Here is a 20,845-nt window from a genome sequence, read left to right as displayed (position 1 = left end):
AATCATTCCTCCTGGCTAACTAAAGATCCCCACTTTAGAATCTCGGCGGGCTTATATAGCGCAATGCCAGTTATTGATCCAATGCTAGGTGGCGAAATCTTCCTATAGACATGCAATAATTACTCCTAGTGAGTACTGGCGAATGCACCACATCTCTCTACCTTAATCTAACAATGTCTCAACAAGTTAATATTGACCACGGCCAACTGTTGACGGTATCTATACTCGTCTGAATTAATAAGACTAAACGGGCCCTTGTGCTATCTAATGTACTACATTCGTATGCCTCACTCCCACTGATTCTACCCAATCATAGAAACCTGGCTTATTCGCATACCGAATAGCGTTGTGATCCCGTGATGGCGGATTATCGCAGGCCGATATCAACCGGGAAGGAATTGCCCCAGCCTATAACGTCTACGCCCAGGGTTCGGCTGAGCTGCGAATTGTGTCGCCAACGGAAGGTAAAGTGCGACAAGCTTAACCCTTGCACGAACTGTCAGCGCTTCGGCGCTACGTGTGTCCCTGTTGAACGGGCGCGACTGCCGCGAGGCCGCTCTGGCAGGGTAACAGGGAAGAATGCTTCTGGACACGACACAGGCTTGAAAGAGCGTGTGGATAGACTTGAAGAGCTACTTCGAGAATTGACTGAGCATGATGACGGCACAATCGCCGTACAGGTCGATTCCAATAGCTCGGGCAGGTCAGATCCAGCGCCTGCCAACAAGCAAGCGGATAATTACGAGTCTGGAACAGAGAATTCGCTTTGGGCAAACATTTTAAAAGAGGTATAATGGCTCTATTATAACTTTGTTTAGAAAACATAACTCTAATGACACAATAACAGATACACGATATACGCAGTACTCAGAGTTATGGCTCACTCAATGAGGGCCGTACTTCTAACAGTGATGCCATGAAATTTAGGGAGCTTCTTGCGACACCAATGGGACTTGGTTCGTCAATGGCCACTACAGAGCCAAATCTCACCATACAGGCCGAGAAAAACCTAGCTCAGGTCTTTTTAAAGAAAGTTGACCCGGCGTTCAAAATCCTACATGCCCCCTCGCTGAAAGCATTTCTACTCGATGGTAAACCCTACCTCGACTATGGGCCGGGACATACGGCTCCTGCTGCACTTGCTTCTGCAGTCTACTTTGCAGCAGCATGCAGCATTACGGAAGATGAGAGTAAAAACTTACTTGGTTGCAACAAAGGCTGGCTCGTGGCACGGTACCAACAGGAGTCAGAGGCAGCTTTAGCAAAAGCGGACTTCATGACTAGCAATGACTTGGCTATCCTGCAGGCTTTTGTTCTGTTTCTGGTAAGTGCTCTTGTTCCCTACTATTACCATCCTTAGAGAACATTCTCTAACAATATTATGAATCCAGCTAGCCTCGCGGTCGCAAGACTCGAGTCGACGGGTCTGGACTATGCTGAGCATGGCCCTCCGTATTGCACAAGCACTTTTGCTTCACCTCCCCGAGCTACCGTTTCCTGTACGACCGTTCGAACATGAACTACGCCGACGTTTGTGGACCTACATTGGCCTTCTCGATATACAGTGCTCCTTAGAGCGCGCATCAGAGCCCATGATGCAAGCGAAATGGGTGGAATTAAACCCACCCTCAAACGTCAACGATTGCGATATCAGTTTCGGCATGGATGGCCCAGTACCAGAAGCCGGGGGCTTCACAGACATGACCTTCGCCATGGTGACCCTGAAAGCTCAATCGACCGTTCGGCTGCTCAATTTCTCAGACTTCATCGACAAAACCGTGAGTTGCGTCAACAAGCGCCAACAGCTCGTAATCGAATTCCAAGAGACAGCTTCAAAGCTACTCCAGAACTCCCAACCAGACCAAATCCCATTCCACTGGTACGTCAGACAAGTAGCCGAGATCATAAGCGCCTCCCTACAACTAATAGTTCTCCGACCGCTACAACGAAACGCGAACTTCGTCCCTCCCCGTGTCCGCGGGGACCGTCTTCTCCAAATAGCCGTCGACATCCTGAAGAAGTCGAAAGCCGTCCGCAACGACCCACGAGGCCAGCCATGGCGATGGTGCGAATTCATGTTCGTCCCTTGGCATTCACTCGCAGTAGCCATCGCCGAACTGTGCGTCTGCGAGGATCACTCACTAATGGAAAGCTTCTGGGGCCCGGTCCGAGAAGCATACGAGAACATGGGCGACCTAATCGCCGATTCGCGCAGAGGGATGATCTGGAAACCGATGGAAAAAATCATGGCGCAAGCAGAAGCAAAAAGAAATGAACTATTGGCGGCATCAGATGCCATCCCATACTCGACGCATTTTCCTGGGACTGCTGCTCCCTTACAAGTACCCGTTTGCTCTCAGACCAGTATGCAGCCCTCCGCGGCCCTGGCGGGGGATATTATCCCAGGTACGGGCGCTTATACTGAGGCTGCCCCTCTTGTGACCCTTCCGGAGACTGTTGAGCTTGGTCCTTGGCCTAGTGTCTGGGATGCGGTTGATTTTGGGTGTCCGGTGGCTACCGATGAGATGTCTTGGCTGAACTATGAGAATTTCATTGAGGACGTTTATGGTACTATGGACTATACCCTGCTAGCCCATTAGCCAACAACCATTCGGTGCCTGACCTGAGCTGTGAAGCCGGTTACCCAATGACACTACGCGACGACAGATATACTCGAATCCTTGTATTCAATTATAAAAGTCTAGAAACACCCGTTGGGTTAAACCATGGCTTATACAAGCATCCAGAGAAGTCAACACAACCGAACAAACCCACCATCTAGCAGACGGGGAATTCAGATTTCCTCACTCAGCTACGTACCCACTCCATATAGTACACAAATTCACCATGGAAAGAAGAGCAAATGCAGCATTACCGAGGGCAAAAGAAACCATTTATGGATAGAAGATAGTGTGTCACAATAAGCGGAAAAAAAAAAAAAGGATTAGCAGCCATTCACCATTTCTACCTCATAACCCAGACGCCATGTAGAGTCAAGTTACATTAGCCCTCCCGACATTAACAGATTCGTCTCTGATCTCTTAGACAAGAATAGAACTCAACTCCACCGCGCTTTCGCACAAGCCGATACATACGTTCGTGGCCGTGAAAGTAGCAAAAAGTGCACGTGCACATGGCTAGGGATGGGAAAACAAGAAAAGACTCGTTAACCGAGTTAATAATAGTATTGAAATAGAGATATCAGAGGAAATGCAGGGTATTTGTACAACAGATAGCAGAAAGATAATGCAAAGGAAAGGGGGGTGAACCGGAGGAATGATACGACAGATAGCGAGTGGGATCCAAAGAGTGCCGAGAGAGCTCATTTAGCAAATAGATAGGTAGTACTTTGAGAGAAGCTCTGACTGGGCAATAAATTTCCTTGTTAATTTTTTTGTTTCTTTCTTTTCTTTTTTTCTGTTGGATTTAGTAATATTCCTCTCGTTCTAGGATCATAATTAACTCGGTGAGTTCCTTGCGTAGTGACCGGTTACGGTCCCAAATCTCGACGATCCTTGGGCGATGGCTTAGGAATACGGCCTTCTTCCATGATAGACCGTCGTGTTGCTGTGCGACTCGGTCCGGTAGATTCCTTGCAAGATTGCGCAGGACTAATGCAGCCTTGTACGCCACTCCGACGGGCTCTCCCCTCTCATTGACGGGTGTGTCCAGGTAGAACCATTTACGAACAATACGTTCCTGGAGTACAGGACGTTTTGAAGATGGCGCTTCAGCATCTGCGGGTCGCTCTTCGGGTAAATGTGAAGAAACGTGGCCTGCCACCATGGCAGTGTTAGCACTAGGGCCAGACGAGCGGAATTTAGTACAGTTGTCCCAAAGGCAGGTGTGTATCGGTGACTCGGCTTTGTCCAGATTGTAGTGACCCGGCTCCTCACCACTCGTGGCAAGGTTCATATGGTCCGAGAAAACATGGTTGCGAAGATCGGTTGGCGTTTTAAAGGCGCGTTGGCATGTTTTGGAAGGCTTCGAGTTATCTGTCCATTTGCAGTACAGGTAAGGGAAGCCTTGGAAAGTGTAGGCAGTCTCCAGAGGTCTGATACCCTTGATAATGAACCTGGTAGTTGCACCAGGTCCGTTAATGACCTGCGCTTGTGCGTTTGTGAAAGTTGTGCTGACATTCTTGATGAACTCAGCCGCCGGTAGAACACCCCCGCCAGGAACCCGAGGGTCTGCGAAACGGCTTTGATACGCTTGCCATAGGGCGATCTGAGTGATCTCACAATCAGCGTCTTCGACGAAGCAACAACGCAGCCATCGAGAGCTGCGCTCGGGTTCAGACAGCTCCATTAGGTCTTTCAAGAGCTCTGGGGGGACACGGGGAATTTCCGAAGGGGGTGGTGCCACTTTCTCCTCTTGCAAAACTGTTTCCTTCTTGCTGGGTCGCGCATCGTGCGTTAACAATGCGATCATGCGCGGCGCAAAAACAATAGGAAGGTTGAAAATATCAATCAAATTTTCAATGTTCTCCCGAGAAAGCGTATACTGATACCAGAAGTCCAGTGCGCCGCTTAGGATATCTCTATCCTGGTCAAGCAGCGTGTGGAAGTACAACTGTTGCAGAGTATCTTTTGGTACACGCTCCATTGCCCGATTTGCCTCCTGGTCGTCTAGTTCCGTTGAAAAATGGGTAAGAGCCCAAAGGGCGCGAATAACGTGGGCACGGTCTGGTGATTCGAGACAGCCAAGCAAGGAGATCCAAAGGGGGTCTTCAGGGTCAGTCCTCATGAACTTCGTAACTTCCTCTGCAATATCCAATGCGTCATTCTTAATTTCATTTAGACGTGGCTGGTTAGGGAGGTTAATCAGAATGACTAAGAAGTCCCTCAGTAGTCCTTTGGCGTAACGCGATACATAGAAAGCGTTCTCCTTGAGCAGAACCATATTCCGGAGAACCAATGTGGCCTCTTTGACATTTCGAAGACGGTGATTGAACTCATAGGTCTCAAGGGTGTCATCTGGCAAGGTTACAGGTATTTGTTTAATCTTCTCCAAAATATCTCGGGTGCCGTGGAGTGAGTTCAACACATTGACACGGTCGGTGGGTTGCCGAAAATCATACTGAAGTTCCCATTTCACGCCAGTGCAAAGGATGGATACATCTATGGCTTTCTCCATCAGGGTCTCTGCAAGTAGTGGGAAGCCCTCAAACTTGAATTTATCCCATCTCTGGTTGGATATTTGCACAAGGTGGTACAGCGCGAAATCAACCTCATCCGATATTCCTGATTGTAGGCCGTAATGGGCCCGTTTGTAAATATGATCCGCTGAGAAAACGTGTCAGTTATGCCTACAAGGTTTGAAACGGTACAGCGCGAGCCCACGTACACTTCGGTACCTCCAAGTATCTGAGGGGAAAGTATGGGTCGTAAAAGTCAGGCTGCTTCGCTGTCTTTCCTCTGTCGTTGAGGCCAATGAACAGACCTGGCCGATTTCCAGGCGTGGCTACCTCACGTGTGGACATCGGAACCTTCTGCTCCCTCCCTTCCCAACTTTCGACTGTGGGATGAGGGCTATTTGAGGCGACGGAGTTGGCGTGTGTCTGAGACATTGATACTGGTTGTGGTGATTGGGGGTGTGCGTGCACATGTGAGCGTCTAACTGGCGCAGTATCTGGGATGAATGGCTGGTTGGCCTTTGGGGCTTGCCGCAAGCCCTCTACTGACAGTCAATATAAGCTCAACCATTGAAAAGGTAGTCTCATTGAAGGAGAAAGGCATCACTTACCACGCAGGGACGTGCGTGGTGTAGCAGTACTCATTTTCAACTTAACCCAAGCTAGTCGCAGCTGAGTGAAGGGTTATCTGAATAAGTTCCAATACTGGAGCTTTCTTCTTTACTGAGCTCCCTTTGAAAACCCAAAGCCAAACTCACACGACTTGGGAGCAGTAGTTGTTGGGCAACTTTGTGTTGACTCCAGAATATCGATCTCTCCCGTGTTTTTTGGATATACGGAGTAGAACGCGCAAATCGAACGTAGAGGGGTGATCGTGGCTTCTCGTTTTTTTCCTTTTCAAGCCGGGGATCCGGTAGCGAACGAGGGGTAGGGTAATGTTCTTCTGTAGAGACAGGGTCGACTGTCGAGCTCGAACAGGTCTACACTTTGCGTGAAGTCGTGGATTTTGGGCGCGTTTCAAAGCTATCGGGAAAGCACTGGCTGTTGAAGGAAAGAGGATGCGACTGCGGCACGAAAACAGAAGTCCGCGTCACAGAGTATTGAGGAAAGCGGTGCGACGACCCTGCGCGGCTAATGGAAACAATTGGCGACAGGAATAATTAAAATATGAGCGTCAATGCTTGAGTTGTGGCCCTTGGTGGGCTTCGTGAATGCAAGCTGATCGCTGATCCTGCGATCCGTCCTACCATTTCAGACAAAAGTCCGCGCAACAGCCAGCAACCAGGACACCAGGCAGGCCTCAGGCGCGTTTCCGGATTATCTGTATTTCCGTTATTGAGTATGTTTGTAATGTTTGTAATGTTTGTCCTGCTGAGTCATTTAATTCCAGCCTTGTTTTGAAGGCAAATACTAACGTTCCCCGGATCTACAATCTAATCGCTTGATGGAAGATGCACGCCCCAGATGTCATACTACTATAGTACGGAGTACTGCCAGGTGGTTTAAGTGGAGCGCTATTTTACGATGCGGTACCATTTACTTTACTCTTTCTTTATGATAACACTTTCTTCTATTAAAGCTTCCATGTTGCTAAGATTAATAGTAATCGGTACTACTAGTAGTAGGAGGTCCATCATATGCTGGGACCGTCTCGAATGATTGGTTCTCCTTAAGTCATTTGTCAACTACTACTACAGTTCAGGTGATCTACTAAGTACTAAGTACTAGTACTAGCACTTACTGAAGTACAGCCCCAGGGCTACGTCTACACTTTAAGCCATAGTCAATGGTTAGGTTTCACAGGTCTTTCTCATATATAGTTTCATCCTAGGATGTATCGCCCTACTCAGCGGTCCCAAGAGGGCACACAGCTCGCCTGTTTGTCCTTGGCGAAGTTTTCTTATACAACTACCTCTATCAGTCACAGAGGCCCTTTTAATTGGAGCCATATAATCGGAAATGGTGATATTACCTGCATATTCGAAAGGCACGCAACGCCCGCACCTCTCCACAGTAGTGTTTTGCTGAAGGTCCTACGTGGCCATGACACCCTTGTAAGATTTGGAGTCATACATATTGTTGTAGATATTGCTAACGTTAATACAACCACTCCTTTAGGAGCAGATTGATATTACGAACCTCTTAAGAGAACTTATAAATCAGCCTCAGTCAAGTCAACATGGTCAAACAAAGCCAATATTTGCTGTTGTCGTGAAGCTACCATGCCTCGCGGTGAAATATCCAGAAGGGAATGGATATGTTCGTTTGACCGACATACAATGGCTCGGGATCCCCTATCTGATATAGTGCAGATTCGTCGGTTTCAGATAAAGTTCTCCTTAGAGCGTGACTTTTACAGTGCGCTTTCCATACTCAGTGATATCAAGTGCCCTTTTTCAGAGTCAAATCCTGGCTCAATGCCAGGGACTCGCAGATTGATCTCATCACAGTGGCCTACAGGGCCAGTGCCACCTGCACCTCATTCAGTGGGCTCCTTCTCTAATGCACCTGGAATAGCTGCTATTCCTGCTCTGAGAGTTCCACCTTCCCCACTATATTCACCAGCAATTAGTCTGCCGGTGATGACACCAGACCCTACTCCCGGTAACCCGCTTCAATCTTGGCTTAAGAACATTGACCATATACTCATCTAACTTGACTTATAGGCGAACTGAGTCTATCCTCATATACCGCCTTTCCAGGTCACTCAGCGCCCAATGACAACCAAAGACACAATTCAAACAGCGCTACTGCTCCTATGAGACAGTCACTACTTCACACCTCGAGCGACGATACCTCAACTGGAGCAGCGTCCAGACCTTCATCAGCTACAGTTTGTCACGACAGTCATACTCTCAATCAGATTTTACCTCCGAAAAGAGACCTGCCATTTCCCAGACAACAGGCAAAGAGACCGTTTCCAACATTGCTGCCACGAGCTTCTACCATGTCACACACAGACGCATATAAGAAAATGCCTAATACAGGTACCATAAGTCCTATATGCTGTATAAGTGCTTGATATCATCTTCCCCAGCTAACCTTAGCTCTATGTTAGCTACACAACCAACACTTAGCACACGGACACTACCCCAAAACCAAATAGACACAGAGAAGACGCACAATTCAAGAGTTATTACGCTCAAATACCGCCCATCCACACACCCACAGCCCATTCAAATAGAGCCTACCCATAGTCAAGCCTCCCACAGACCTAGTCTTACACACCCGAACGCTACACCACACATACTACCTACTCACGATTCCCCACTTGCGATCCAGCAGGATGCACCTTCCCTTCTGGAACAACGTCCAACTATTAGTCTCCAGGAGCCTCAACATAACCTCCTCACTGAAGCAGATCTCTCAGTATATCTGGCGTCGCCGACTGCGGAGCGTACACAGAAGCTGGAGAACTGGATCTGCAGGCGCATCGAAGACGACGGGTTTTTGCAGCTCTGTGAGGATGTGGAAGGAATATGGAGAAGGTTTGCATTGGGCAAGTAATTGTTTCTTTGCTTCCTGTATTTTGTTCTTCTGGTTTCAATTTATCTCATGGTTAAGCTTCCCTCAGTTCATATATGATATGACCTTCAAGTCTGTATGACATAGTCGCTAGACCCTGTATCTATGCCAGTTGCAAAATTTGCTGGCGTTATACTACATCTGTACTTCCCAGCAAAGTCAAATCGCACTTTTCATTACATAGAATTAAGCCAACTATGGCATGTAGAAAGAAATAGATATCACTGTCAACTTGTTATAAATACATACAGAATCACCAATAAGCCCGCTAGATACCATTAGCCATAAGAGATAGAAAATGTTATTTTCTTTTTTCCGAGAAAAGTAGAGGAGACGGGAAAGCAAACTACAAGGCAGCTAAGTTACAACTGAAATAGATTTTCATGAGGAATAGGAATATTCCCATCGGCCAAGAAAACCCTCCAACCGTCGTCAGTAAGCGCGTCTCAGCGAGACCGGCGGTAGATTAAACCTGAAAAGACGTTGAGATATCCCTCTTTGGTGAGGAGAGTAAAGTCAACCACAACACGACCCTGCGGTTGCGAGACAGAAGTAAGATTCGGCGAGGTGGCATTCAGATTGCTCTCAGTCGAGAGCCCAGGGGGTGGGGATCCAGAGTTAGCCGCCACGGTGCCTTCAGCACCTACAGCAAGATCTGCCAGGTGCTGGAGGGACCGTTGTTCGTTCGGACCCATAACTGGGGGAACCGCAGAGCCGCTCTTACCCAGGCTGGGATCCTGGAGTTGGCTCTCTTGGGACTTGGTCCGTCTCCATTCCAAGAATATCCGGATCTTGGAATCCCAACCAGGAGTGGCAAAAATATCGCTAAACTCCGTTGCTTCAGTGCTCCGCTTCGTACGGTAGTCAAGAATTTCTTCGACCTTTTTCAACGCATCCCAGCACTCGTTCGCATGCTCTGGAATGACGGTAGCCTCCAGCAAAGTCATAGAGGCTAAAGCTAAGCTGTGAAGATCGAATGGCGTTGTAAGACGAGACTGTGTATTCGACTTGTGGATCTCATTGATGGCTTCCACAGCGCTGTGAATAATTTCATAGGGACTGTAGACGTATATGTGGCGTTTGATCAACAACCGGATGGTCCACTCAAGTTGGTTTTGTAGACTCTCAAGAAAGCTTTGAGATGCTGCAGTTTCCAAGGTCTCATTTGATTTGTGGAAATCCTCGACTTGGGTCAGACGCTCAAGTGATGCTACCATGTTTGCCCCGACCATGCGGCCCAAGCCAGTGTTTGTTTGGCAAACATTATTCTCGATAGCGCCGAGTGTGACCATTTCCACAAGGAACGTAGAGTATGCTGTGTGTTCTAATGTTAGTCAAGTCGGTATTTCGAGCGTGGGAATAATGATCTCACTCACATCCAATGCCAGTGGTAATTGGGCCAACAACTCTTTCATCCTCACGGCCACCGATTTCATACGTTCCAAGAATACTTGGGTCAGCTACGCTGATCGCATGCCAGCGAGACAAAATTGCCAAGGCCACCCAATTGCGACGTACAAGATTTGCCTCTGAATCAACATCCGGGTCTGAAGAACGCTTGCTTTTCAGCTGACCAAGACCCTTGGCCAAATCGGAGCCAAGTTTGCTGGCCGACTGGATCAGAGAATGCTTAGGTACGCCGTCCTTGAGAACAAAGTTGTCTGGTCCCCGAGAATCACAATCGAGGATCATTAGTAACATGGTCTGGAGCCAGATCAAGTTAACTCCTGTCGGGCGGGCCAAAGCTGGCTGCCGGGTATAGTACAAGAGAAGGTCTTGTGCATTGTCAAATGACGTGACCCTTTCGAATGTGCTTATAACGCGATCCATGTTGGTACGCGTCACAGTGTACAAACTGTAAAGGAAAATCTCCTGCACCTCACGGCTGCACTGATGTAGAACCTCGAGTAGACGTTCCTTGGAGTGTGACAAGATAGGGAAGACGGGATGGATCTTTTGATAATAACTGTATGTAGTTAGGGTGTATTGCCCAAGGAGATTTGGATTACCAAGTCTATGGTGGACTTACGCGTTGAGGGATCCCTCATCCACATCCAAGGGAGTCATGTCTTCTTCCATAGCTTGCTTAGGTACTTCTGGCATCTCTAGTCCATGCGGCAGCTCCGTCTCATTACCGGTCGTCCAGAATAAGTTACCGGGTTTTGGTGCTGTACCGCTCACGGCGGACGGGTTGTACGGATCGGTTGAGGTTTCTCCTGTGTCTTGTATAGTTAGTAGGGTAAGATCACACACTATGTTTGACGGACACGAACCGAAAGCATTCTGAGAGCGAGAATTGAATTGCGGCTGTGTGAAAGAGGAGCTGGGAAGTCCTTCGAATACAGAATAGGTCCGCTTGCGCCCAATGGAGCCTGCATCCATTGGTGGCGAGAAGTCTTGATAAGCTCTGGGTGACGACACTTCGTTCATAGGTTGATAAGGCATATCGGGGTGAACCATCGCAGGCTGCATTTGACTTTCAAGGGTGTGAAGGCGCTCTGCAAGCTCCTTGATGTAACTATGGAATATCGTCAGCCGAACGCGACAGCATCATCAGAAGGGAAACGAGGACAAATATTACCCTTTGCTGGGGCCGCGCTTCATGGGGACGCGACTAAACTGACAAACAACCCCAAGTCGGCGACAGTTCGAGCAGGTTTCCACGCCAGATTCAGAGCTTGCATCACAGCGAACCTAGGAAAGCACGCGGTTAGGTCATCGAAAACAATGTCGCGTCTGGAGGCAAACGGTGAGGTGGAACGTACCTTCTTGCGTCTGCATTCGTCGCAGGCGCGAGAAATCTTCGATCTTTTTCTCCTCGCGCTCTGGTCTCCGTAACTTAAGTCGTGATTTGGGTCGACACCGACTTGCTGGCTGGGGGTAAACTGTAGCATATGTTGTTGTTGATGCTGGTCCGGAGACGAGGGACGACCCATGTCACCACCACCAGGGTTCGAAGATCCTAAGACCATCGATTGGCCATGATGAACGCCATTGCTAGAACCGTCTGCGAGGCCGGGGCCGGAGGTTTCGCGGGATAGCTCAGCGGATAAGAGCTCGTCGGCTGTCAACTGGCGGTTCGCGTAGTACTGCATAGCGCCCTGACCCATCTGCGCCGCGTTGGGGGACGGGTAGGAGGCGGTCGGAGGCATATCAGAATGCTCGCGGGAATTCATTGTGTCGAGAAACGATAATACCGCTCATGAAATGTGTGGGTGGGCGTTGGAGCGACGCTCCGGGAGATGTAAGAGGGAGAGTGTTGAAGGACGGAAGACGCGAGGACAGCAGGCAAGGTTTTACAGGCTAAAACTGCCTGGGCGGGGGGCAGTTTTGAAGGGGTTAGTGCCGATTGCCCTCGGCGCAATTCGCAAGACTCAGCAAACATGATCGCGCGACTGAATTACAGAAATGAGGATCGCTGAATCTGATAAAGGCTCGGGGACGAGAATATAGTTTCATACTTGGATGATCGCGCCGACGCGGAGGACCGGCTTTTTGTTTCTGCGTCCAGCGACGGATTAATACTATTTCCCACCGGCCCAGAACTCGACCAAACCGCATCTCAGGCGGAAGAATATCGGAGGTCGAGGGCTTCTATGGGGCGAAATTATCATTTTGGTAGATTGGGGCGAGATCTCTTGAGCTCAGGGAATCATGATCGCATCCCTCGATTTTAACCTGATCCGTCTTGTACATGAAGCATTTAAAGTAACTCTTTCGACCCAACGTCGCAGATGATGTCAGTCCGACACCACCACCATCATTTTTTTTTGTCATTACTGTATTCTAAAGCCCCTTGAAGGCCAGACTTCTGTTCCCACATCTGCTCGTAACATTTTATAGTATCATATATTGGGAAGACTAGCAGTATAGTCCCCACATTTTCGCTGCCCTCGCTAAGTAACCACACCTCCAACTCTCGCTGACGATGCAATAGGCATACTAATGCAGATATAGTATATCTTTATTTGGGAATTTACACTACGGAGTATCTGTGAAATTGTTTGGCTTGTTAGTATTTCTTACCAGGAGTTTGAGTTGCTGGTTTAGGATAGCCTCACAGAATTGAGCATACGGTCAGCCGACGATATATTGAATTTTTCCCACAACTCCTTTGGTATTATAAATTGGCAGGACTGATTAACCTATAAAACTACTCCATGGATACTTCTTTTCCATTTGTGAGTGTAGTATTGACGAAGGTGGGTATCTTATACCAGCACATAGTACAGTACATTGTGTACGGATATCGAGCCAATACCATGCTAATATCCTCAATATTTCCTCTTTCTCCTCCTCTAACACCGCCTTACACAGCAGCAGAAGCTCCAGGCCATTCAGAGCTAATATTGACTCAATTTCTTTTGCAGTTCGTCAACGTCTCGAACTTATTTTGGGGTAAGCCCGATTGTCAATATGAGATATACGGTACATCAGTATATAAAATAATAGCAGAACGCTTCGGGCCCCGCTACTATTACATCCAGATTTTGGAATAGATTATCACTCCTCTGATCCAGCAGTTGATTGTTGTTATCTTGGATGTGTTACTTTGACACCGCCCAGTGGCAACCTCATATTCTAGCTGGTCCCAGGAAGCTGGCGCACTCCACATGGGCACAAAGGAGTCCTAAGTTTTAACTACCACCCCGTAGCCGTACGCAAAACCTGTCAGTCGGGCAATGTTTGATATCAGCAGTGGATCCGTCGTGTACTCCGTACAAACAAAGGATCACTATATACAACTTGATTTCATGGGCTCTATTTGCAGAAGAAGCCAACTCAGACCCGCTCAATCGGCCGCCCATCATCCTCTACCTCAGGTACACTTCGTGTGTGGTGCCTCGAACTATACCTCACTTGGCCACTTGTGGATCACAATCGGACCCCAAGGCCAATCCCCAGACAGTCTATAGATAGTCCCACTTGTTGATCCGCCGCTTCAACGTAGGGATCGTCTTATGGTGCAATTTTAGCCGTCCACGGTAAGGGCAGACAGAAGATATCAAGATGAGATCTACTAAATCTAAGGCCTGCCAGTGGTATTCATAACAGTGCATGTCTCTCAGTTTTCACACTCGGGCCCATAAAATAAGCCACACTCAGTCTCTGACATGGTCGCTTTCCTCTGGAGTAGAAGGCTTCACAACCCGGTGGATCTGTTTCAATCTACTGCGCGCTGGTCTGCCCCAGTCAACGGACCGTATCCGCATTGTGGGACTTAAACCTACTCTTACTTATCTAGGCCTAGTCCAACATAGTTCAGTGCGCAGTCCGAGTCAATTGGGAAATAAATTTTTTACAGTTGTATTTGGGCCAGATAAGGGAGGGGCCGATACTGCTCGTGCGAATGGGCTTATTTATTGGTAGTCTGAGTATGAGAGACACTGTGTACGCAGTACTGATAGGTTGGGTTTTCTGTTCTGGAAGTCAAATCTTGTCCTGTTGAAGAAGTGTTGAAGCTCTCAAAGCGGTGTTTTGTTGGTAGGTTTATGGTTCTCATATTCTCGTATACTTAAGTCTTCTCGGATTGATATAATTATTGCGCGCTCTAGCGTCTAGACCGTAGGAGGCATGGTATTCATTGGAATAGAGAGCCGGTGATCATCCTTCTGTCCGGCAGCAAATATACAATACATACTGGAGTACGTAGTAAATGGTTCCAAAATACCTAACAGTTGCCTATAGCCCTGGACTTTCCAAATCTAGGACGATTGTTAGTTCTCAACTGGCTGACGAGAGAAGACGGAAGGTCCGAAAGGACCCCATTTTCTCTCCGAAAGAGGTTATCATTGGTGGAGCAGCCATGCGCCAACGCCGCGCAGATCAGGCCCCCTCCACTGCACATGACCGGCCGGCAAGACCGCTGCAAAGGTCCTAAACAAGCAGCTGTGACGCCATTTCAGAGTCCCTACAACCCGTGATGTCGCGATGGGAGATCTGAGGGCCAACCATGGCAACCACGAGCGAATGATCGGTGATGTAAATATTTTCCTAGCCCTGACTGCTTCGATCTCTGATAGGCAAGGTACGGTTATCTTTGCTTTGGGCTTGACGTACTTCGAAGTGCTGGGATGGCGACGCTGACTCGTTTAATGATTGAGCCTTGGAACGCTTGACTGGATACACGACAATACAATACAATACAATACAGTTCGTAACTGTGGGCGCAGAAGATCTGACTTCACTTCCCTGGGTCCCAACATTTATCAAATAGAAAATTAGTCATTGACACGGCTGGCAGACGGAGAACGATGGCGTTCATGCCAATCAATCTTTATCTTTGCCCATTCGTGCCATGGTGATACTGGGCAACCCTGCCGTGAAAGAGCGCCGGGCACTGAAGCAAAGTTCAACTCAAATCGGTTCACCGCATTGACAACCATGGTCCACTGTTGGTGCCTGTCTAACCATATTGATAAAGTCTTCCAATGACTGGCTCAGTTGGAAGGTTTTGCTCTGCATGGAACATCCAAATTGACATTCTAGAAGAGTTGACCGTAGCAGAGTGGCAAAGAATCTGGGATCCCATGTCCATTGTTGTAGTTCTACAGGGCACTAATGGACGGTCGGTCACTTGAAATCAGAGACTATCTTTTGTGGTCGACAAGGCGAAACGTAGACATCCGGGCACACTTGGCGCTATCGGGTACTCTTAGGTATTACCAGTACCTTTCTGAAAAGCAAATTCAACAAGCACGAAAACTCGGTCTAGAAAATCCACAGTAGTCAAGTATTCGCCGGCCCGGGTTCTGCCCCAGAAATTTCGTAACAGGATCCATCGAGTAGTGGACAGAGTTTGGTCCAGTCTCCCCAAGTTTCCGTACCAAGCCTCTGTTCTCCAGTCGTTCAGTGGTCTTGTACCCTAAAACCTACCTATCCACCTTTACGTTCCCTAGGTTGAACAACGACCAGTGACTAACCCATGGTAAATAACGACCCTAACAATTCAGGCGTAAATCGCGGCTGGCGTCGCAAGTGATTGAATAGGTTTGGATGAGAAGAATCGCTCTGTGGTAGCGGTTGTCAGAGACCCCTTGCATTGAATAGAAGATACGGTACATACAAGCCTGTGTCTGTGCTGAGTTTTCTAGTTTCTATTTTATTTTCTAATTTTTTCTTTTTTGTCGATTGTGATTGAGACTCCAGATATGACCATACATATACCTGCATGCATACATTTTATGTAAGTAGATCTGTACTTCCTCGTACAACTTGTTGGAGAACAGTCATAACATAATCTACAAATTGATCTAGAATTCTTATTACGGCAATTGCTCTGGACCGGACAATAATTTGTGCGTAATGCCAATCTGTGTGACGCTATCACTGGCTGTGTTGTCATCGCCAACTTTTGGATTATGCCTACCTAGAGGAAGGCAGCCACTACCAAAGAACCGGGACACATCCGCAAATGCAGCTTTACCAAACTGTACCATGAAAATTCTGACCCGTGCAGGGCTGACTTCAAGGATTACTCCTTAGCTAAAGGGAAACAGGAAAGGAAGACAAATGAGCTTGAGTGCTGTGAGGAGTGCATAAGTTCTGTATGTGCGGGTAGCTTCAGCACGAGGGACAAAGCACCTGTAAAGGTACAATACGGTAATAACCATGGACATCCATGTACGGAGTACTGTGGAGCAGACTACGAAGCATTCCATACTCGGGGTGCATGACAAGTCCTCACCAGAAAAGTTATGTCCATGCGTGAAACATCCTGGACCTTGGATTGATCGAGTAAAGAAACTGTGACAAATCAAAGTAGCATCCTTAAAGAAAACAGATAACCTCAGTTCGAATTGAAAACAATGATATTAAGCACTGGGTTCCCCTCCGGCCATCTATCCAAATAAAATTGTTTCATTCCGGTCTGTTCTCGTACCAGGTCTGGCTGACTCCGGTGAGACACAGCCACCATTGACGCAACTCCCTTGCGGACGCCGAAATGTTCCACATTTGACCTGGGCCATTTCCGCCTTAACCCTGTCCATTTCACTTTTACCCCCCCAAGTTAAGTTGGAGTAGAACGGGTCGGGAGTCAGCTAACATAACCTAACCTAACCTACTTCTTCGCCCGCTTCCCTCCCGCCTTTTCCTCCTCCTTCTCTTTTCTTCTCCTTTTTCCTTTCTCCTTCTCACAGGGTTTGGCACACAACTCTGCCTTCAGATCGATCGCCTTTCCCCTTTATCTTGGCCGCCACAGCCGGTATTTGGTGTCCTGTCTCACGGCCGGCGCCAAACGGTGCGTAGGCTTTGGCCCCCCATTCAGTTGTTCTCTTCCTTTTCTCTTTTTCTATAATCCGTTGGGCTCTTTCTTAGTCTCGATCCGACTTGCCCCCTCCTTCCCCGGTTCCTGGTTCCTGGGTGTGCGCTATTCGCCAGGTACCTTAATTGTCTTGCACCCTCACCTTCGTACTTGCGACTGCACCTTGATAGGTGAAACGGCGTTTTCTGTGACTTAGTTTGGTGCATTGGGATATTCGTTAAGAGATACCCTTGCTTTGTTGGAGTTTTTCCTGGTCTCGGTCGGTCCGATCACCCTGACGGACCGCACACTATACCTCGAATCCTCGCGTTGACGGGACTTTCGATACCCCCCGACAGGTCTTCCTGTTCGGTTATTGAATACTTTTGAAAAAGAAAAAAGAAAAAAACAACGATTAGAATAGCCAGAGAGCCCTGTGCTATCTACCCCTCGATCTACAATTTAAATTACTTCCTATATACTCGTCGCGAGTCATCGCATGTTTGCTACCCAGTAACCGCGATAATGCTCATTGATGGCGAGAAGTGGGCTTGTGAAGCTTGCGTCCGGGGTCACCGTGTCAGCAGCTGTCACCACAGTGGTAAGTCGATAGACACCTCCTTTTGTTTTGAGCCGGAAAGATGATTGACTCTGGAGATTACAGACCGCCCCTTGACCCACATCAACAAAAAAGGCCGCCCAGTCTCTCAATGCGCTCACTGTCGCGGCCTACGCAAGTCACGGACAACCCACACAAAGTGCGAGTGTGGTGACAAGAAAAAGAACAGCCACAAGCATGATTTAGATCCCCACCACGCCAATGATAAGCGGGATCACAAGCGTGAGCATGTTGGAGTTGGTACACTGGTTCATTGTTTCTGATCTGCATTACAGAGGACTCCCGTCCAAGATGTGGCTGCACTCATGGACAGCGCTGTACCTGTGCGCTGAAGAAGGAACCCCACCTAAATACTGTGCCGGAAACTGGTCTTCCTCCGCCCCAGCATACTATTCTGTCGGAGCCACCCAAGAAGCCCCAGTTGACCTCGACCAAGTCGGAGAGCACCCTTACAATATTCCGAGATGGTCACCATAAACCGGCTCATAAGCACAATGACATGGCTCACAAATGTGGTCTGCCTTACATGATACCCCGGTCTCATACGATCCACTCGACCTCCGATGTGTCTCGTCGATCCGTCGATCAGTTGCCCTTGACTCAAGCGGCCTTGATGAACGAACCATTTGCGACTCAACCATTTCCGGAACAGCAGCCCACCCACGCTCCTCAGCGTCGTGTCAAGTCTGAGCATGGGTCTCCCGATAGTGCCCCCGTCGTGTCCACGGAAGATGTACCGACGACAGTACCCCCACTCGACCTCTCGTCTTTCTTCCCTCAGCCTCAGCCCATGAATAAGCCCACTGAGGCCGAGCCGGTGTCCCTTTCCATGGGGAAGACGCCCATAAATCCACTCATGACCAGTGTGCCGCCTCTTGATGTCTCGTCCTTCTCTACTTTCCCGACCACGACCACATCGCCCGTGAACACCATGGCGTTCCAAGATCCTTACAAGGAACAGTTTTTCACATCGCCAGACAACGATATGCCCTTGGGTCCTACAGGATTCAATGCACCCCCTGTCGATTGGTCAAGTTTTCCTCTGTACTCCTCGGATGTTCCTGCCGCTGCCAGCACACAGGCTCCCTCTTACGCGAGCTTCGACTACAACTCCATGAGCCATGGTCTACCAGCCCCATCGTCGTCTGGCGATATTTCCGAAGTGGAGGATTTCGTACCGTTTTCCGGCTTTGGAAACGCGGGTAATGACCTTCAAGATCTCGCCAGTGGGAGTGAAGGCTCAGATCTCGATCATTTCCGCATAAGTTCCGCGTCATCTTTTATTGGCCTTCCTCAGGCGCAACTCTTATCGTCAAATCAGCTGGACTCAATCAACATTGACGACTTCCTCAAGTCCGCTAATGAGTCGACAGCAGCACTAGAGCATCAACTTCAAGCCAATATGGGGATGGAACCTAAGCCACTCCCTTCGCAGGATACTTACGCCATGTCGGACGCCCAGACCTTCAAACCAATGTCCACCCCTACGACGAGCCTTCCGATCACAACGTCTGCTGCGGATCCCATGTGGCCCGCGGCGCTCTTTGACCCCGCCGCTACGCCGGTCGATGACAACAACTTTTACCCGCCGTCTTGGGTGCAGTAGTGCACTCGTGGGCAAGCGCAAGTTTTCTGGCTTTGTGGTCTGTTCGCGGCACGTTACCACCACCTCCACACCGTCTGAGTGACGACACGCACGTCTTCACGACCTTGATGAGAGATGATGAGAAATGCCTGATATTATTGTTCAATTAGCCAGTCCCAGTCAAACTATACTATAGCATTCAATCGATAAAGACTAGTGTTCATTCAACTCGATCTGCTTCTGGCTCTTCTCTTGCCTTGTATCTTTTCTTGGCTCTATTTGGTGGTTTTCGGGTACAACAGTCCCAGTCTAATATTGCCTAATACTTTGACGATGCCCAGTACATGTATACACAATCTTGGCTTGCATCTATAGACATCCTGATTCCTAGCTGCTTATATACTCTTTTACCCAGATCATCCACCAGGCTCCTCACCTAAACAGTAGCTGGGCAAACGTAGCGAATTCGTAGCCCCGTGGACAAATGAATCCCACGTCAGAGGAGGGCGTCCCTCGTCGTCGGCGCGGCTGTGTCGGAATCAGGGCTCAGTTCTGTGTTACCATTTAGACTTCCGAACCGGGCTAGACTTGATAGATCATGTGCATGACCCCAACCGAGCACCCCTGCAGTGTAGCGGTGTATGGAGTTACATATGTGCCTATTTGAGTGATGTAATCCGGGGGCTCTAGGGGGAATCCGGCGGTGAGCTGAGACCTACAACATGTGACCAGTATCTAGGGTCACTGTGGACTCAAGCCTTGCCGGCTACCATTTCTAGATACCCTTATTCCATGGATTGACAATGGCCGAAATGTGGACAGTTCCAGGCCTTGAACCCGGAGGACACGTTGCATCAACGAAGTCGAATGGTTCAGTACGGTATAGATACATACACATCTGTCCATCCATACATACATTCAATACATACAGTACGGAGTATAGCATGTATGTATGTATTGTACCCTTGTCACTGCTCTATACCCCCTTCCCTTCCTCAACAAAAATTAACTCGGGGAATGCCACCACACACTCTCTTTCTCTCTCTGCTAACCGGAAATTTTCAGACAAGAAAAACAAGCGAATAAACACCATACCACGCAAACCACCTATCACATCCAGCAGGGGCCGAAACTGCAGATTCGCTTCTGATTCACGGAGAGCAAGGAAGGGTAAAAATAGAATGCAGGTTGAAACAGGTTGCATAGACATACCCCAGGCAGGTAGGTACCGGTACCCACAATGAGGGATTTATTTCATCGCGTCCATACCGGATATTTTAAGTAAGGAGGGGGTGGATTATGCAAGGGGACGAAGGACAAGCTTTTTGGGAAAAGGCTTGTTGGGTCTTGGCTCTGGATGAGAGGGTTTGATCTGTCGACTAACCCTAAGGGTAACCATAACAACCGACCGGTGTGGTAGAGGTATGTATGTATGGGTCTGCTCGGGATATGGTGGGTATAGTTGGGTGGTTGTGTGATGAGGACTAGAGGGTGGTGCTTTCTGTGGGTATATACTACTTATCTATTAAGTTTGATGGGCTTTACGGTGATGTTTTATCGTGAATTAGGGATATCGCTGTAGGTTCTCGGAGACATTTGAGAACTTGCTGTATTGAGTACAGATCTACTCGATACCCTTTTACCTCTCTTTTCGCCTTTTCGTTCTTTTTTTTTTTTTTTTTTCTTTTTTTTTTTTTTTTTTTTTTTTTTTTTTTTTTTTTTTTTTTTTTTTTTTTT

The 20,845-nt window shown here is 48.3% G+C and overlaps 7 protein-coding genes across 7 annotated transcripts; 3 read left to right on the top strand and 4 right to left on the bottom strand.

Annotated features, from left to right (window-relative positions):
• Positions 1–72: 72 nt before the first annotated feature.
• BDV37DRAFT_82372 (Zn(II)2Cys6 transcription factor) lies at positions 73–3,013 on the top strand. Its single transcript, XM_032091286.1, has 5 exons — positions 73–128; positions 187–280; positions 345–788; positions 848–1,324; positions 1,392–3,013. The coding sequence occupies exons 3-5, from the start codon at positions 360–362 to the stop codon at positions 2,598–2,600; spliced, it is 2,115 nt and encodes a 704-aa protein (XP_031947041.1). The 5' UTR covers positions 73–128; positions 187–280; positions 345–359; the 3' UTR covers positions 2,601–3,013.
• On the bottom strand, positions 2,883–6,369 carry BDV37DRAFT_236727 (putative chromatin remodeling complex subunit (Rsc9)). Its single transcript, XM_032080641.1, has 3 exons — positions 5,746–6,369; positions 5,347–5,676; positions 2,883–5,285 (listed from the first exon to the last, which is right to left on the bottom strand). The coding sequence occupies exons 1-3, from the start codon at positions 5,777–5,779 to the stop codon at positions 3,427–3,429; spliced, it is 2,223 nt and encodes a 740-aa protein (XP_031947040.1). The 5' UTR covers positions 5,780–6,369; the 3' UTR covers positions 2,883–3,426.
• Positions 6,370–7,413: 1,044 nt separating this feature from the next.
• BDV37DRAFT_278053 (uncharacterized protein) lies at positions 7,414–8,641 on the top strand (the record flags this gene model as incomplete). The annotated part of the gene is made up of 3 exons (XM_032085934.1): positions 7,414–7,738; positions 7,801–8,121; positions 8,193–8,641. The coding sequence occupies 3 exons, from the start codon at positions 7,414–7,416 to the stop codon at positions 8,639–8,641; spliced, it is 1,095 nt and encodes a 364-aa protein (XP_031947039.1).
• Positions 8,642–8,773: 132 nt separating this feature from the next.
• Positions 8,774–12,565, bottom strand: BDV37DRAFT_236726 (putative C6 finger domain protein). The gene is made up of 6 exons (XM_032080640.1): positions 11,425–12,565; positions 11,241–11,353; positions 10,933–11,177; positions 10,689–10,881; positions 10,036–10,625; positions 8,774–9,974 (listed from the first exon to the last, which is right to left on the bottom strand). The coding sequence occupies exons 1-6, from the start codon at positions 11,833–11,835 to the stop codon at positions 9,106–9,108; spliced, it is 2,421 nt and encodes an 806-aa protein (XP_031947038.1). The 5' UTR covers positions 11,836–12,565; the 3' UTR covers positions 8,774–9,105.
• Positions 12,566–14,692: 2,127 nt separating this feature from the next.
• On the bottom strand, positions 14,693–15,175 carry BDV37DRAFT_236725 (uncharacterized protein). Its single transcript, XM_032080639.1, has one exon. It carries the CDS (start codon positions 15,043–15,045, stop codon positions 14,881–14,883), a length of 165 nt encoding a protein of 54 aa, XP_031947037.1. The 5' UTR covers positions 15,046–15,175; the 3' UTR covers positions 14,693–14,880.
• An 866-nt stretch (positions 15,176–16,041) lies between these two features.
• Positions 16,042–16,491, bottom strand: BDV37DRAFT_236724 (uncharacterized protein). The gene has a single exon (XM_032080638.1). It carries the CDS (start codon positions 16,318–16,320, stop codon positions 16,141–16,143), a length of 180 nt encoding a protein of 59 aa, XP_031947036.1. The 5' UTR covers positions 16,321–16,491; the 3' UTR covers positions 16,042–16,140.
• Positions 16,492–17,280: 789 nt separating this feature from the next.
• BDV37DRAFT_82262 (copper fist DNA-binding domain-containing protein) lies at positions 17,281–19,552 on the top strand. Its single transcript, XM_032091285.1, has 3 exons — positions 17,281–17,505; positions 17,569–17,745; positions 17,799–19,552. Exons 1-3 carry the CDS (start codon positions 17,430–17,432, stop codon positions 19,127–19,129), a joined length of 1,584 nt encoding a protein of 527 aa, XP_031947035.1. The 5' UTR covers positions 17,281–17,429; the 3' UTR covers positions 19,130–19,552.
• Positions 19,553–20,845: the final 1,293 nt, after the last annotated feature.

This window comes from Aspergillus pseudonomiae (assembly GCF_009193645.1).
Source record: "Aspergillus pseudonomiae strain CBS 119388 unplaced genomic scaffold BDV37scaffold_2, whole genome shotgun sequence".
Classification (NCBI taxonomy): Eukaryota; Fungi; Ascomycota; class Eurotiomycetes; order Eurotiales; family Aspergillaceae; genus Aspergillus; species Aspergillus pseudonomiae.
This window is presented reverse-complemented; position numbering and strand designations above follow the sequence as displayed.